At 40.3% G+C, this 15,849-nt stretch overlaps 1 protein-coding gene across 1 annotated transcript in view; it reads left to right on the top strand.

Moving 5' to 3' along the window:
- Nucleotides 1–15,849, top strand: part of Las (lipoyl synthase, mitochondrial) — a 226,933-nt gene that overhangs the window by 185,723 nt on the left and 25,361 nt on the right. Inside the window, exon 6 of the mRNA XM_080273291.1 lies at nt 8,479–8,536. Within this exon, the coding sequence (XP_080129417.1) occupies nt 8,479–8,536 (58 nt within the window). The remainder of the gene's footprint in view (nt 1–8,478; nt 8,537–15,849) is intronic.

Raw genomic sequence — 15,849 nt, 5'->3', positions numbered from 1 at the left:
AAACAAGCATGAGAGAGAGAGAGGGAGAGAGAGAGAGAGAGAGGGAGGGAGGGAAGGAGTCTCAGTTCAAACTCGAACCAGTGACTACTTGGAGGAATGAGTGTGAAGGGGGTAAGGGAGGAGAGTTTTTAGACAGTTGCCAGTGAATATTTTTTCTCTGATTTATACATGTTATGTGTGCTGTTGGCTGTACCTGTTGAGTATTTATCAGTAATATGTTACAGAGAGTGGAAGCTCCCTGTTACCTGGAATGAAGATATAAAATTATACTACAATCTGAAATATAACAACAATAAAGTCACAACACAGTCATCTATCTATCTATCTATCTATTGCCAGACGCCTCAATCCCGTTTGGGGTGGCCACAAACAAATCGCCTCCAAGTCGCCCTGTCCCCCGCCATTTCACTGCCCTGCTCCCAACTCACACCCCCCTCTCTCATATACCTCTCCACCCCATCCCTCCATCTCATTCTCGGCCTCCCCCTCCCTCTTTCCCCCTCCACCTCACTCATATACACTCTCTTCGTCAGTCTTTCACCCTCCATCCTCTCCACATGGCCAAACCACCTCAGTGTATTCCTCATAACGCTTCCTATCACATCCACATCCACACCACAACGTTCCTTTATATCCTCATTCGTCAGCCTGTCTCTCCACGTGACTCCACAGGCTCCTCTTAAATAACTCATTTCCACTGCTCTCACTCTTGACTTGTGTCCTTCCAACAATGTCCAAGCTTCACTTCCGTACGTTAGAGTTGGTATCACAATACTGTCATGTAGTAACTTTTTCACTTCCATGCTCACTTCCCTGTTTCTTATCACTGCTTTCAAGGAACCAGCAACCTTTCTTCCCTGCTGTACCCTTTCAAGCACTTCACCCTCCAAACCTCCATCCTTACTCATCACACTACCCAAATACTTAAACGTACTCACATTTTCCAATTCCTCACCATCCAACCTTGCTGTACATTCACTAACTTCACCTCTCTCAAAGACCATCACTTTACTCTTCCCTACATTCACCTTTAGGTTCTGTTTCTTACACACTCTCTCAAACTCATCCACCAAGCCTTGCAGCTCCCCTTCGTCTTCTCTCAACAACACAGTATCATCTGCAAACATAACAACACAGTCATACAATGCACAAATAAGATTATTATTTCCTGAAAAGTCACTATCTATCCATCTATCTATTGCCAGACGCCTCAATCCCGTTCGGGGTGGCCACAAAACAAATCGCCTCCACGTCGCCCTGTCCCCCACCATTTCACTCCCCTGCACCCAACTCGCACCCCCCTTCTCTCATATACCACTCCACCCCATCCCATACCACTCCACCCCATCCCTCCATTTCATCCTTGGCCTCCCCCCTCCCTCTCCCCCCCTCCACCTCACTCACATACACACTCTTCGTCAGTCTTTCACCCTCCATCCTCTCCACATGGCCAAACCACCTCAGTGTATTCCTCCTGATGCTTCCTATCACATCCACATCCACACCACAATGCTCCTTTATATCCTCATTTGTCAACCTGTCTCTCCATGTGACTCCACAGGCTCCTCATAAATAACTCATTTCCACTGCTCTCACTCTTGCCTTGTGTCCTTCCAACAACGTCCAAGCTTCACTTCCATCTGTTAGAATTGGTATCACAGTACTGTCATGTAGTAACTTCTTCACTTCCATGCTCATTTCCCTGTTTCTTATCATTGCTTTCAAGGAACCAGCAACCTTTCTTCCCTGCTGTACCCTTTCAAGCACTTCACCCTCCAAACCTTCATCCTTACTCATCACACTACCCAAGTACTTAAACTTACTCACTTTTTCCAATTCCTCACCATCCAACCTCGCTGTACATTCACTGACTTCACCTCTCTCAAAGACCATCACTTTACTCTTCCCTACATTCATCTTTAGATTCCGTTTCTTACATACTCTCCCAAATTCATCCATCAAGCCCTGCAGCTCCCCTTTGTCTTCATTCAACAACACAGTATCATCTGCAAACAACAGTACAGGGAGTTTCCAAACACTACCCTCTCTCACCAGAGCCACTCCAACATCCACTACCGTATCTTGTACCTCTTTTATTACCCCATCCATGTACAGATTGAACAGCCATGGAGACATGACACATCCCTGTTTCAGCTCAACCTTCAAAGAGAAAAATTCACTCAGTTCACCATCCACATGCACTGCAGCCTTCGCACCATCATACATACTCTTCACAGCATTCAACAACTTCCCATCTACTCCATATATTCTTAATACTTTCCACAATCCTTATCTGCCGACCCTGTCACATGCTTTCTCCAAATCCTTGAAAGCCGTATACAACTTCTTTCCCTTCTCTAGAAACTTTTCCACTAAAGATCTGAGAATGAATATCTGATCTACACATCCTCTTCCCTTCCTAAAGCCTCCCTGTTCTTCTCCAACTACTTTCTCTGTTCTTTCCCTAACTCTGTCAATAAGTATCCTACCATACACTTTTCCTATTACACTAAGACAAATGCCTGTATGATTACCACACACTTCTTTTTCCCCTTTTCCTTTGTACAAGGGAATAATTATACCTGACTTCCGATCCTCCGGGACTCTACCTTCCTCCCAGGCCAATCTGCACATCTTCCACATCCATTCCACTATTATCTCTCCCCCATGCTTCAGCATTTCACCACACACTCCATCAATTCCTGGGGCTTTCCCCAATTTAACTTTCTTCATTGCTTCCACAACTTCTATCCTACTGATTTCTTCCTGTCTTCTCACCTCCCTGCTTCTCCCAGCCATTCCCCAGCCACTTACTCGCATTACTTCCATCCTGTATGTTCAACAATTCCTTAATGTGTTCTCTCCATCTGCTCACTTTTTCTCCCGTCTCCACTAGTAATCTACCATTTTTATGTTTCACTCCCTTGCTAACTTCACTGCCATCCTGTCTGACTCTCTTCACCTCTTTCCAGAACATTTTCTTACAGTCCCTCCACTTTACACTCAAATTCCTTCCAAATTCCTCATGCACTCTCTTCTTACTCTCCCTTACTAATCTTTTCACGTCTTTCTTCCTTTCTACATATAACTCTCTCTCTCGCCTCTCAACTTCCTCCATGCCCCTATTTCTCATCCATTCATTGTATGCTTTCTTCTTTTGTGCCACAGCGCCACAGCCTGTTTCACCTCTTCATTCCACCACGCTGTTCCTTGCACCCCCCCCTCTGTCTTCTCTTCACCCCACACACCAACATATGCTGCACCTATTTCTTCTGTGAATATCCTGCACACACCATCCACGTCCCCCATCTGCTCCAGTTCATATTTACCCAATCGTTCGTCCACTTCTCTCTTATGTTCTGCCTTTTTCTCATCCTCTTGTAACTTTTCCACTCTCCTTGCAACAACTCCTTCTTCCCATCCTTCCCCTCTTCTTTTTCTCCATCTTATTTGGATCTTGATTCTGGCCACCACCAAGTAGTGGTCAGAAAGTCCACTCCCCCAACCTCTATAAGCTCTTGCATCCATTACACATCTTCACATCCTTTCATCCACACACACATAATCAATCATTGCCTTCTTTTCATTCAGTTCACCATCCACCCTTCTCATCACTCGCCATGTATACCTGTGGATCATATTGTGCCTGAAGAGGGTATTGGCTATCGCCAAAAATGTCACAACATATGAAAATACCATTATATCTTACCTGTAAAGAAATGGGTGAGATATTTCACTGTAATATTAAATGCAAGTAGGAAAAAAAAAAAAATGTTGGGCAGTAACAGCAAGACCTGCCTGGTGTCAAAAATGTAAACAAACACTGACACAATCCCTTGTTTTACAAATTTATTGTTTACAATGATAAAATAATGAATCACTGATATAGTAAAGAACCGAGTCTAAATCCATGAATACTAAATTAGTTCTGAGACAGAAAATAAATACAGAAAGTGCAAATTCCTATGGTTTTCCAAGGGTAACTCGCCTGGCCCTCTGGCAGGAGATGGCAGAAGTGTTTGCGTATCAAGGATAAAGAGATTTGGGTGCTAAGGTAAAACAGAACTCTTTATATACGATATATATATACTGTATATATTTTTTTTACCTTAGAGCAATGCAAATCACCATCTAAACCACTCTACACTCAGTCACAGAGATCCACAGAAATAAACTTCACAAACTACACTTAACGACCAGATAATCAGCCAGATCACTCACCCAAACTCGGGACTATCACACTATTTTAATCACACGTGCAGAACACTGAAACGGGGCATTTAACTGTGGGTATTCACAGAGTGGACCAGGAGGTCCAACTAGTACGGTAGGCAGTACAGTAGAAAAGGGCAAATATAAAGAAGGTGATAGAGAAGACCCAATTAATTACAGAGTAGGGATGTACCAATATATCAGTATCGGTGGTATCGGCCCTTTTTTAGAGTATCGGTATCGGAATCGGTATCAGCTGATTTTCTGCTGATACTACCGATACTTAAAAGGAATTTAGTACATAGCATATCACACACTGGAAGTTATTTTGCTGAATAGAATTTGGATGTTTTATAGGGATGAAAAGTAAATTATTGGTAATATCCAATTATTTGGTATCATATTATTTTGAGTACATGGTGCATAGTAATACAGTACATTCTTTGGTAATGAGCCACATCTGCCACCATGGACATGTATGAGACAGGTTGGTAACCTCACATCAGCGGCTCATGGCCCTGCCACAACCCTCAGATGGCAGGCATCACCCTCCCTCACTGGTATTGGTATAGGTATTGGTAGTAGTATCGGTATCAGTCCAATTTTGTGGTACACATATATATATATATATATATATATATATATATATATATATATATATATATATATATATATATATATACAGTATATTTGTGGTAGGTGGTGGCGACCATCATCCACTCACTTGATGTAGTGCTGCCTACTTCTTCCTTAGCCTTTATCATTCTTTTTCTGTGCCTGCCCTCCTCTCTTCCTATTTCTCCCATCTTTCCTGTCACTTCTTATTGCTTTTCTTTCCTTTACAGGTGGCTTTACATTGAGTGACGAGCCAAATGGTTTCCACTAAGCCAAGAAACCATTTACAACGCTGGGTGGTAACCATATAACCAAACCTTACGTGCTCCCTACGTGTCAACAAGTGGGTTGGTGAAGGGTTAGTGCCCCTCCCCGTAAAACAAATAACTCAAAGACAAATGGCCACCCCTTACCGGATTATGGCATCTGGCAATAGATAGATAGATAGATCGGTAGTAGTATCGGTATCAGTCCAATTTTGTGGTATCAGTATCGCTATCAGTCAGAATTTTGGTATCGTTACATCCCTATTATAGACCAGTGCCCCTCACCAGAATTGTTTGCAAACACTGTGAAAATATTAATAGAATAGTGTTTTTAAAGTTCCTAAAAGAAAATGAGGTAATAACAGCGAAACAATTTGGATTCAGGGAATGCTCATCACGTGTCACAAACTTGTTGAGTTTTTACAGCAGAGTGGTTTGATATGATACAGGAAAGAGAAGGCTTGGTAGATTGAGCCTACCTGGATTTGAAGAAAGCATTTAATAGGTTGCCACACAAAAAAATTACACAGGAAATTGAAAACTGTTGGAAAAACTAATGGGAAATTGCCAAAATGGGTGGAAGATTATTTCTTGGGAAGACAAATGAGAACAGTTACAAAGAGACAAGTGTTCTCAATGGAAGATTGTGACTATTGGAGGGTCACAAGGATCAGTTTTGGCTCCTATTATGTTTCTGAAATGTGTGAATGATTTGCCCAAAGGCTTAAGCAGTTATATGAATCTGTTTGCAGATGATGCAAAAATTGTGAAGCTAATCCAGAATGGTGACACTTGTGAAAAGTTGCAAAATTATTTGGGTAAGTTATACAGTTGGAGACAGAGTTGGAAAATGGAGTTTACTGCAAAAAAATGCCATGTCCTAAAAATGGGAATAGGTGGCAAAAGACCTAGTTATGAGTACAAGATGGGAAGAGACAGGATCAGCAAAGGAAGGGAAGAGAAAGTTCCATGAGTAACCATACAGGATAGTCTGTCACCAGAGAAGCATATAAATAAGATCATTGGAGAGACATGTAGATTGATGGCTAATGTGAGAGTGGCTTTCAGCTGTCTGGTTGAGGAAATGTTAAGAGCGATAATTGTGTCCATAATAAGACCAAAATTAGAATATGCAGCAGTGTTATGGTTACTTCATTTAAAGAAGCATATGATAAAACCGTAAAAGATACAGAGGATGGCGACCGGATGCTACCAAGTTTGAGGGAACTGCCTTATGAAGAGATACTGAAGAAGCTAAAGTTACCAATGCTGAGTGAAAGAAGAGAGAGAGAGAGAGAGGATTTTATTACAATTTTTAACCCGCGCCGTCCCGGCGATGTGAATTAACGCGGCAACATTGCAAGGTCCCTAATTTGCACAATTTTCAATTTTCGCGAGTGATTTCGCGAGTGATTTTTGGCATGTATACACAGGACACCTTCCTCTATTCCTCTACAAGATGCCAAGCAGGAACAATGCCTTACACCGCATAATCTCCCCCCCCCCCTTGCATGCCATTGTCTTGGCAATTCACCTGTTACCAATGACCTGGCCAATAAAGACATTCAGGGCCAGAGTGATTCCCCAATCGATGACAATGTGGAGGACAAAGTTTACACAGCATTAGAAGAAGAAACAGTCAGAAATGATGACCAGGTAATGTGGGGAAAAACAATGCTTATAATGCCTATATTACTGTTTGAAAACCAATATATTCTTGTACTACATATAAATTCGTACCAAGTAAATAAATAAATACTGTTTATGAGTGGATAAAATAGTTACCCTCCCATAGAACTTGTTTTCTTTGGTGCCAGCCTGTTAGAAAACCCGGTCAGGTAAGGAAGTACTCGCACCTAAATCCGGTATTTTAAACCTCAGGTGAGCGATTTCTCTATGAATTTTCGATGTTTCTCACCAAAAGCGGATGTTTGGGCCAAAAAAAAAAAAGGTCCAAAAACGTCGGGATGGGGCGGGTTAATGTACTGTAGTTCAAAAACTGGAACAGGTGGATATTAGTTTGTGGATGATGATGGAAGAGGTCATGAATGTGAATTGAAGAAGAGTAGATGCTTGAATGATGTAATCCTGTGGTTATTACGCACCTGATTATAACAGTTTTTGTTATGACTGCAAGATGAAAATCTGCATTCCCGCCATTGTCCCACATTTTTTGGCTAAACGACATTGTTACTGCCCACCTGAACTGGTTTCTACTGAAGTTAATGGTGCAGTGTCTGTTGTGTCTGATAGCTTTGAGGGTTTCAAAGATGAGGTCCTACTTGAAGAGTTTATCCCAAGTGGTGGAGACCATTAACTCTTCACCCTCTAACCTTAGACCCCCTTACCTCAAGCCCATCTCACTTCTCTGTATGGTACAAGTTCCTTCCTTGTTATGCCCTTTTCATCACTTTTTGGTAACCAAACTATGACTCTCTGTGTTTCTGATACTTACCACAGCAGTACATGTGTACATTGATCCCGTAGTTATCGCACATTATTGGTACTGAACATGGTGTTTGGTGATGGAATTGTGCAATAACAAAAGCCTAGTACACTACCTATGGTATTTATCCTAATTGGTACTGTGCAAGGACATTGCAAGCGCAACCCAAAAAATTCCATTTTACAACAGTGTAGACCCACTGAATACATACATACTATTATACTGTACTGTATTAAGTATAGGAAACACACATAGACATGGTTACATTAATAGGAAATGATGAGAAGTGCATGATAAGAAGAAAAACATACCAAAGAGACCTGAGCTGTGCTTGAGGTAAGGGTTTCTGAGGCAAGGAGGTGGAGAGTTAGTGGTCTCTGCCACCTGAAAACAGCTCCTTGAGTAGGGCTTCATCTTTGAATCCCTCAGAGCCATCAGAAACCAGTCACTGCACCATCTTTGTCAGCAGAAACCAACCCAGGTGCATGATAACATCCCCCCCCCCCCCCCCCCCCTGAAAAATGCATGTCAATGATAGGAGTAGATTTTCATCCTTCATTGGTAATGAAAATGAATATAACTAAGTGCACAGTCACCAGGGGATCACTGTATTTAGTGGGTCTAAATTGTTGTAAAAGGTAAAATTTAGGCATGCACTTGGGCTGCCTGGTACCAGGTAAGATAAATCCCATGGGTTTTGTGCTTTCGTTACCATGCAGTTTTGTCTTCATGTGCCACGCTCCGTGCCAGTTATACATGATAACCAAGGGATGACTGTATTATGAGCTCTCCAGACTCATCTTTTAATGTATCTTTTTAATTGTATTACCAGTACTTCAAAAATTCTGAAAACATTGACCTTACTGCCTTAATGTATTGTAGTTGTTGTAGCATAATGATCCATTTATATGTTTTATAATGCTTATCCTACCCCCACAGACCTCCCAGATGGTGGTTCATCACACTTCGCCAAGACTGTCGTAGAACTCAAAAAGCAGTAAGTTAATTACTATCAAAATGAAAAGAACCATATTGTCAAGTGAAAGCCGTTCTCTCTCTCTCTCTCTCTCTTCCTCCACACACACACACACACACACACACACACACACACACACACACACACACACACACACACACACACACACACACACACACACACGGACGGACATGTCTCTCAACAGCTCCCAGGCCCAGGCTGCATACCTTAAGTAGTTTCCAGGAATTATGTTCATTCTGTCTCCAATGGTTTTGTTTTAAGTTTAAAATATTGTAGGTTAATATAGACTACCAAAAATGTAAAGATTTTTTTAGGAAGAATATACTGTACATGAATATTTTGTAATATTTTCGGTAACAGCTGTTTTTGCTACAGTAACCAACATCCAAACATGGCTGAAAATGTTAACACTGAGGGACTCGAATTTCCAGGATTTGATAGAAATACTAATATCATGGATCTGGTTAAAACATTGATAATGAGGATTAGTGAACTTGAAAAGAAAGTGGAGAATTTAGTGTTAAAGGACGTGTCTGAGAATACGGAAATTACTATGCAGAGTCTGATCCAGTCCAATGAGACAGTGAATGAAGAAATTAGAAATTTGAAGCGTGAAAATGTTGAATTGAGGAGGAAACTAGAAGAGAATACTAATAAAACAGAGAAGGTGAGTAGTGTATTAGAAGAACATAAGGCAAAGTGGGCACACGTAGAAGAAGAACAGAAAGAAGTGGTCAGCTTAAGAGAAATCATCCAGGAAGAAAGGGAAATGAACAAGGAAAAGATGGAAGAAAATGTAGTGAAAATACTGAAAAAAAAAAGAGAAAATAGTGAGAGAAACTGTAGAAAGGAACAGATGCGTGGTAATATTTGGAAACAGGGAGGAGGAAGAAAAGGCTAGATTCGTAAGACTCGAGAGGGACACGAACCTGGTGAGAGGTATATTAGGCAAAATTGTCCCCGAAGGAGACAAGTGGGTAAAAGAAATTGAGGAAGTAAGGAGGATAGGGCCTTATAGGAAAGGGGAAACAAGACCAATGAGAGTCAAGTTGACATCAGAAAGTTTAGTAAATGATATACTCAAGATGACCTGGAAATTAAGCAAAGAGGCTGGAATGGAAAATATTATAATAAGAAAAGATTTAAATGAAGAAAGAGAAGTTTTAAAATTACTGGAGGATCAAGTAAAGGAAAAAAATGATAAGAGGACAGAGGAAGAATGTAATACTTTTTTTTGGAGAGTATTGGATATGAAAGTAAGGAAGTGGTATATACAGAAATAGAAGCAAAGGAAACTAAGGGGGATAGCTGTGAAAGATTAGAAATTGAGGAAGTGGTACTGATGGAGAGAAGAGGGTATAAAAAACATGAAAAATAATTTAAAGGTGATATACACTAATATTGATGGTTTAATATCAGCCAGGCTTGAAATTAATGATTTCTTGAGAGAATATGAACCTGATGTCATGTGTTTTGTAGAGACCAAATTAAGAGAAGATATTGATGTTCATTTGGGAGATGGTAAATACAATCTGTGGAGAAGAGACCGAAAAGAAAAAACGGGAGGAGTGATGATAGCAGTGAAGAACAACATAAATGTAGATACCGTGGAAATGGGAGAAGGCAGGGTTGAAGTGATATATATGAAATTAGAAACTGGAGAGAAAGTCAAGAGAGATATGGCGGTAGTGTATGTTCCCACTAAGACGAGAGCATGGAATGATGATGAATACCATGAATTGTTGTCAGATATGGCTAGCTATTTACAAAAAATAATTGAGAAAAGCAATAATATAATTTTGGTGGGTGACTTTAACTGTAAAGAGGTGAACTGGGAGGAATGGGACTCAGGAGGCAGCGAGGATTCGTGGGGCACTATATTATTAAATATAATACTGTAATGAATAATGTGATGACGCAATGGATCATAGAAGAGACACGGTTCCGAGGTGAGGACACACCAGCAAGGTTAGATTTACTGTTTACCAAAGAACCCGATGTAATAGAATCATTGAAATATTTCTGTCCTATAGGAAAAAGTGATCATGTGGTCATTGAGTTCCAGATGATAATAGAGAATGTCGAGCCAAGAGATGAGCTTCATAGACATGGAAGATACAACTTTGGGAAAGCTAATTTCACAGGACTGAGAAACTTTTTTGAAAATGCATTGGAGAAAATTCAGAGAAACAAGAGAGATAAAAAGGAAGTGGGATATCTTTCTAGACCTCTACAATTTGGAAGTGGAAAAATTTGTACCAAGAGTAAGAGGGAAAGAAAACAGGAAAAAGGAGTGGTTTAATAGAAGGTGTATAATAGCAAAAAAAAGAAAGAGATAAGGCGTGGAACAACTGGAGAAAGAGGGGCAACACCAGAACAAAGGAAGAATATAAAAGAACTAGAAATGATTACCCAAGAATACGTAGAGAAGAAGAAAGGAATTTTGGAAAAGGTATAATAGACAAATTCAAGGATGAACCCAAACTGTTTTATAGATTTGTTAATGGCAAATTGAAACAAAGGGAAGGAATCACTAAATTGAAAGTAGAAGAAGAGGTCTATAAAGATGCAGCAATGCAAGCTGAAATAATGAACAAATGTTTCCAATCAGTTTTCACTAATGAAAAAGAGTTTGTGGAAGGGGAGGGAGTGACTAGAAATGTACCAGTGATAAAAGATATAAAAGTGGAGGTACAGGAAGTGTACAGATTATTAGAAACTCAAGATGTAAGGAAAGCCCCAGGACCTGATGGAATTTCTAATTGGGTACTGAAGGAATGCAGAGAACAACTGGCAGATAAAATTCATAGTTTAATCATGTGTTCTCTGGAAGAGGGGAAAGTGCCACAAGAATGGAAGAGGGCAAATGTGGTACCAATTTATAAGGGAGGAAACAGGGAAGAACCCCTGAATTATAGACCAGTGTCTCTAACCAGCATTGTCGCAAAATTGTGTGAGAGAATCCTGAAAGACAGATGGATAAAATATCTAGAAGAGATGAATATTTTGGCCGAATGTCAGTTTGGATTCAGAAGTGGAAGGTCATGTGTTTCTAACTTGTTGAGCTTTTACTCAAGAGTGATTGACGTGGTACAGGAGAGAGATGGTTGGGTGGATTGTGTGTACTTACTCGTATACTTAGAGAAGGCCATTGACAAGGTACCTCATAAGAGACTAATGTGGAAGCTAGAATATATAGGAGGACTGAAAGGGAAACTCCTGGAATGGATGAGAGACTTTTTGAGAGACAGACAAATGAGAACATTAATAAAGGATAGGATGTCTGGATGGAGGGAAGTGGAGTCCCCCAAGGCTAGGTGTTGGCACCAGTAATGTTCCTGATTTACGTAAATGATATGGTAGATAGAGTGAACAGTTATGCAAGTCTGTTTGCTGATGATGTAAAGATCTTGAGGAAGGTAGAGGTTGAGCAGGATTGTAAAATGCTGCAGGAGGATCTGGATAGGATACATGATTGGAGCCGGAAGTGGGAGATGAAATTTAATGTAAAAAAATGTAAAATATTGGAAATGGGTAAAAGTACCAAGAGGCCATCAATGAATTATTTGTTGGGTAATGAATTAATCACTAAAATGAGAGAAGAGAAAGACTTAGGAGTGCTGGTCCAAGATAGTTTGTCACCTGAAAAGCACATTAATAAGATAGTTAGAGAGACTTATAAACTCCTGACTAACATAAGAGTAGCATTTCATTATATGGATGAGATGATGAAAAAATTGATAGTGGCCATGATCCACCCCAGGTTAGAATATGCAGCGGTAGTGTAATCCCCACACAAAAAGAAAGATATAAACAAGATTGAGAGAATACAAAGAACAGCAACCAAAATGGTCCCCAGTCTGGCAGATCTGTCATACAGAGAGAGGCTGGAAAAGCTGGATTTGCCTTCCTTAGAGGAAAGGAGAAAGAGGGGAGACATGATTGCAGTGTTCAGGACCATGGTGGGAGTAGATAAAATTGACCGAGAAGATCTGTTTTTATGGGATAAGAGAGCAACAAGAGGACACGGAATGAAATTGAAAAAGTCAAGCTGCTTGAAGGATATCAAGAAATATAGCTTTCCTTACAGAAGTATAGATTTATGGAATAGCCTGGACAAAGAGATCATCCAGTCTAAAAACTTAAACGAGTTTAAAGCTAAATTTGACTTACTGAGAAACAGTGATGGGAACCCACGAGCATAGCACATTTCGTGTGTATCTCAATTAGGTATATTGGGTAAATACATAAGTATTTGGAACGACTTAGACAAAAAGGTGGTACAGGAGAAAAATATTCATGTGTGTAAAAGTAAACTAGATAAATGTGGATATGGAGACAGGACAACACGAGCATCGCTCAATTCCTGTATACTACAAATAGGTAAATACACACACACACACACACACACACAGACACAGAAGTAAACAAGACAGACAAAATGCATCTGCAGCAAGGCTTCCCAAAATTTGCCAAAACTGTAGTATACAGGATGAAATTCCATCTCTAAACTGTCTGTGACTGAAGTTAACCCGCCCCATCCCGTCGACGTATGGGTACGTTGCAACGATTTGCATTTGCCAGTCCCGGCGACGTACCAGTACGTCATGCAATTGCAAGGTCCCTAATTTGCATAATTTTCAATTTTCGCACGTGATTTTTCGTATGTATACACGGGACACCTTCCTCTATTCCTCTACAAGATGCCAAGCAGGGACAATGCCTTACACCGCATAACCTCCCCCCTCCCCCCCTCACGCCATTGTCTCGGCAATGGACCTGTTACCAGTGACCTGGCTAGTAAAGATATTCAGGGCCAGAGTGATTCCCCAATCGATGACAATGTGGAGGACATTGTTTACATAGCATTAGAAGAAGAAACAGCCAGAAATAATGATCAGGTAATGTGGCAAAAAAAGGTCAGGTATGGTGATTAGTTAGTGAGTGAAACAATGCTTATAATGCCTTTATTACTGCTTGAAAACCAATATACTCTCATACTACATATACATTCTATCTATCTATCTATCTATTGCCAGACGCCTCAATCCCGTTTGGGGTGGCCACAAACAAATCGCCTCCAAGTCGCCCTGTCCCCCGCCATTTCACTCCCCTGCTCCCAACTCACCGTTTATGAGTGGATGAAATAGTTACCCTCTCATAGAACTCGTTTTCTTTGGTGCCAGCATGTTAGAAAACCCAGTCAGGTAAGGAGGAACTCCTACCTGGATTGGGTATTTTAAACCTCAGGTGAGCGATTTCTCTATGAATTTTCGATGTTTCTCACCTAAAGCGAAGGTTTTAGCCAAAAAAATAATTTTCGAAAATACCTCGGGACTGGGGGATGTCGGAGGTGCGGAAAACCTCGGGACGTGACGGGTTAAAGGTAGAGAGATTCACTTGTATAATTGAAACATTTGGATGCTCTTTGGGAGCCGTGGTGAAAGTGGAAGATGGCAGACAGGGGAGGTGGAGCAGAGCTGTATGTGGTTGAAGAATGTGGTGATTGCAAAGGATTTGACCATCAAACTGACATGTGTTTGTTAATATAAGCATTAATGATTAGAATTCCAAAGATGGAAGTGGTAATTGAGAACATGGTAAATGATAGTTTAAAGCAAAAGAAAGGTGAACCAAAGATGAGTAGGAGCTGAGTACTGCCAAGTAGAGAGCCTTCAGGAAGAAAATAAGTGATTTAGAAAGGAAAATAAAGAATTGAGAAAGAAATTGAGTGAAACTGACTGTAAGACTGAGAAGGTTTGTACAGCTCCAGAATGAGTGCCAGAACAAAAAGGATGGATGGTTAAAGGGTGTGAAGAGATGTCAGAACTAAGAGAAATAATAAAACAACAAAGTGAAGAAAATAAAAAATTGGCAGACAAACAAAGAGGCATCTTTGAAAGTGAAGTGGTGAAAGTTTTGCTAAAAAGGAGGCAGTTTTAAGGAACACAGTTGAAAGGAATAGATGCGTGATCACCTTTGGAGTTGAGGAAAAAGAACAGAAATCAAAGCAGACCAAGAAAAATGAAGAGATGACCAAAATCAGTAAATTATTCACATGATTAAAGAAGGAAGAAACTGCAAATGAGAAATAGAGGATTTAAGAAGAGCAGGCCAGTACAAAACAGAAGGACCTAACATTAGGCCTATCAGGGTTAAATTTGCAAAAGAAAGTGTGGCTGAAGAAGTGTTGGGAGCAGCACATATGCAGAGTGATGATGAAAATTGGAAAAAAATGATAGATCAAACTTCGATGAGAGAACTAAACTGAAAACATTGCTGGAAGAGGCTAAAAACAAAAATGGGGAAAGATTAGAGGGTCAGAAAGAAGTATTTTTTGGAGTGTGAAGGACACGAAACTCAAAAAGTAGTTTTAAAGGACTAAAGAGAAAAGTACAAAATGATTTGGTAGGCCTAGCTAAAGTTAGAGCAAATAAGGAAGTGATTAAGAAGACCCAGGCTCATACGATAAAGTTAATGTATACTGTACAAATGTAGATCAATTGATAACGAAGACTTGGTGACTGTATGAGGGAAAAGAAGCTAGAAATGGTAGGTGTAACTGAAACTAAATTAGAGAGCAAATTTGATACAAATGTGCTTGGCTGGAAAGATGATACTGTGTGGAGGAAAGACAGAGAAGGAAAGGTTGGAGAAGGAGTGATGATTATGACTGATAAAGAGGTAAATGCAAAAGGGTACATTTAGAAAATACGAAAGTGGAAATACTGTGAGTGGAAATAGTGGAAGAACATGGAGAAAACTTAGACATATTAGTGATATGCATGCTACCAAGGAGCAGAGCTTCAAATAGGGATGATTATGAATAGTTAATGAGTGAGTCTCTTGATATGTTAAGGAAGATAATTGATCAGAGATATAGATTGCTGTTAGTAGGTGATATTAATTGTAGAGAGGTCGATTGGAGAGGAATTGATGCAGGGACCAGTGTGGAAACCTGGGGGTATATACTGATGGAGCTGATAATGGAAATATGTCAGTAAGCTGTAGTTGGTTAAAGAAAATGCAAGAATTAAGGGAGAGGATACACCATCAAGATTGGATCTAATTTGTACAAGAAACTGTAATGATATACAGATTGTCCCCTAGGAAAGAGTGACCACCTGGTTATGGAGATGGAGGTATTGGGTGGGGACATGGGAGAGAGAGAAGAGACATCATCATCATCATCCAGTCCTGTGTCACTCCATGAGGAGTGTAAGAGCCCCGACCTAGGCAAGTTGATCCTGACATCTAGATGTAAGTGACCAGCCTCGGCCATCCCTGAGTGTTATTACTTGAGTAATAAACCC

The sequence above is a fragment of the Coenobita brevimanus genome, chromosome 54, assembly GCF_032717465.1.
Source record: "Coenobita brevimanus isolate Jiangsu-jjx chromosome 54, ASM3271746v2, whole genome shotgun sequence".
NCBI lineage: Eukaryota > Metazoa > Arthropoda > Malacostraca > Decapoda > Coenobitidae > Coenobita > Coenobita brevimanus.
Note: the sequence above shows the minus strand (reverse complement) of the source record. Positions and strands in the feature narration are given on the sequence as shown.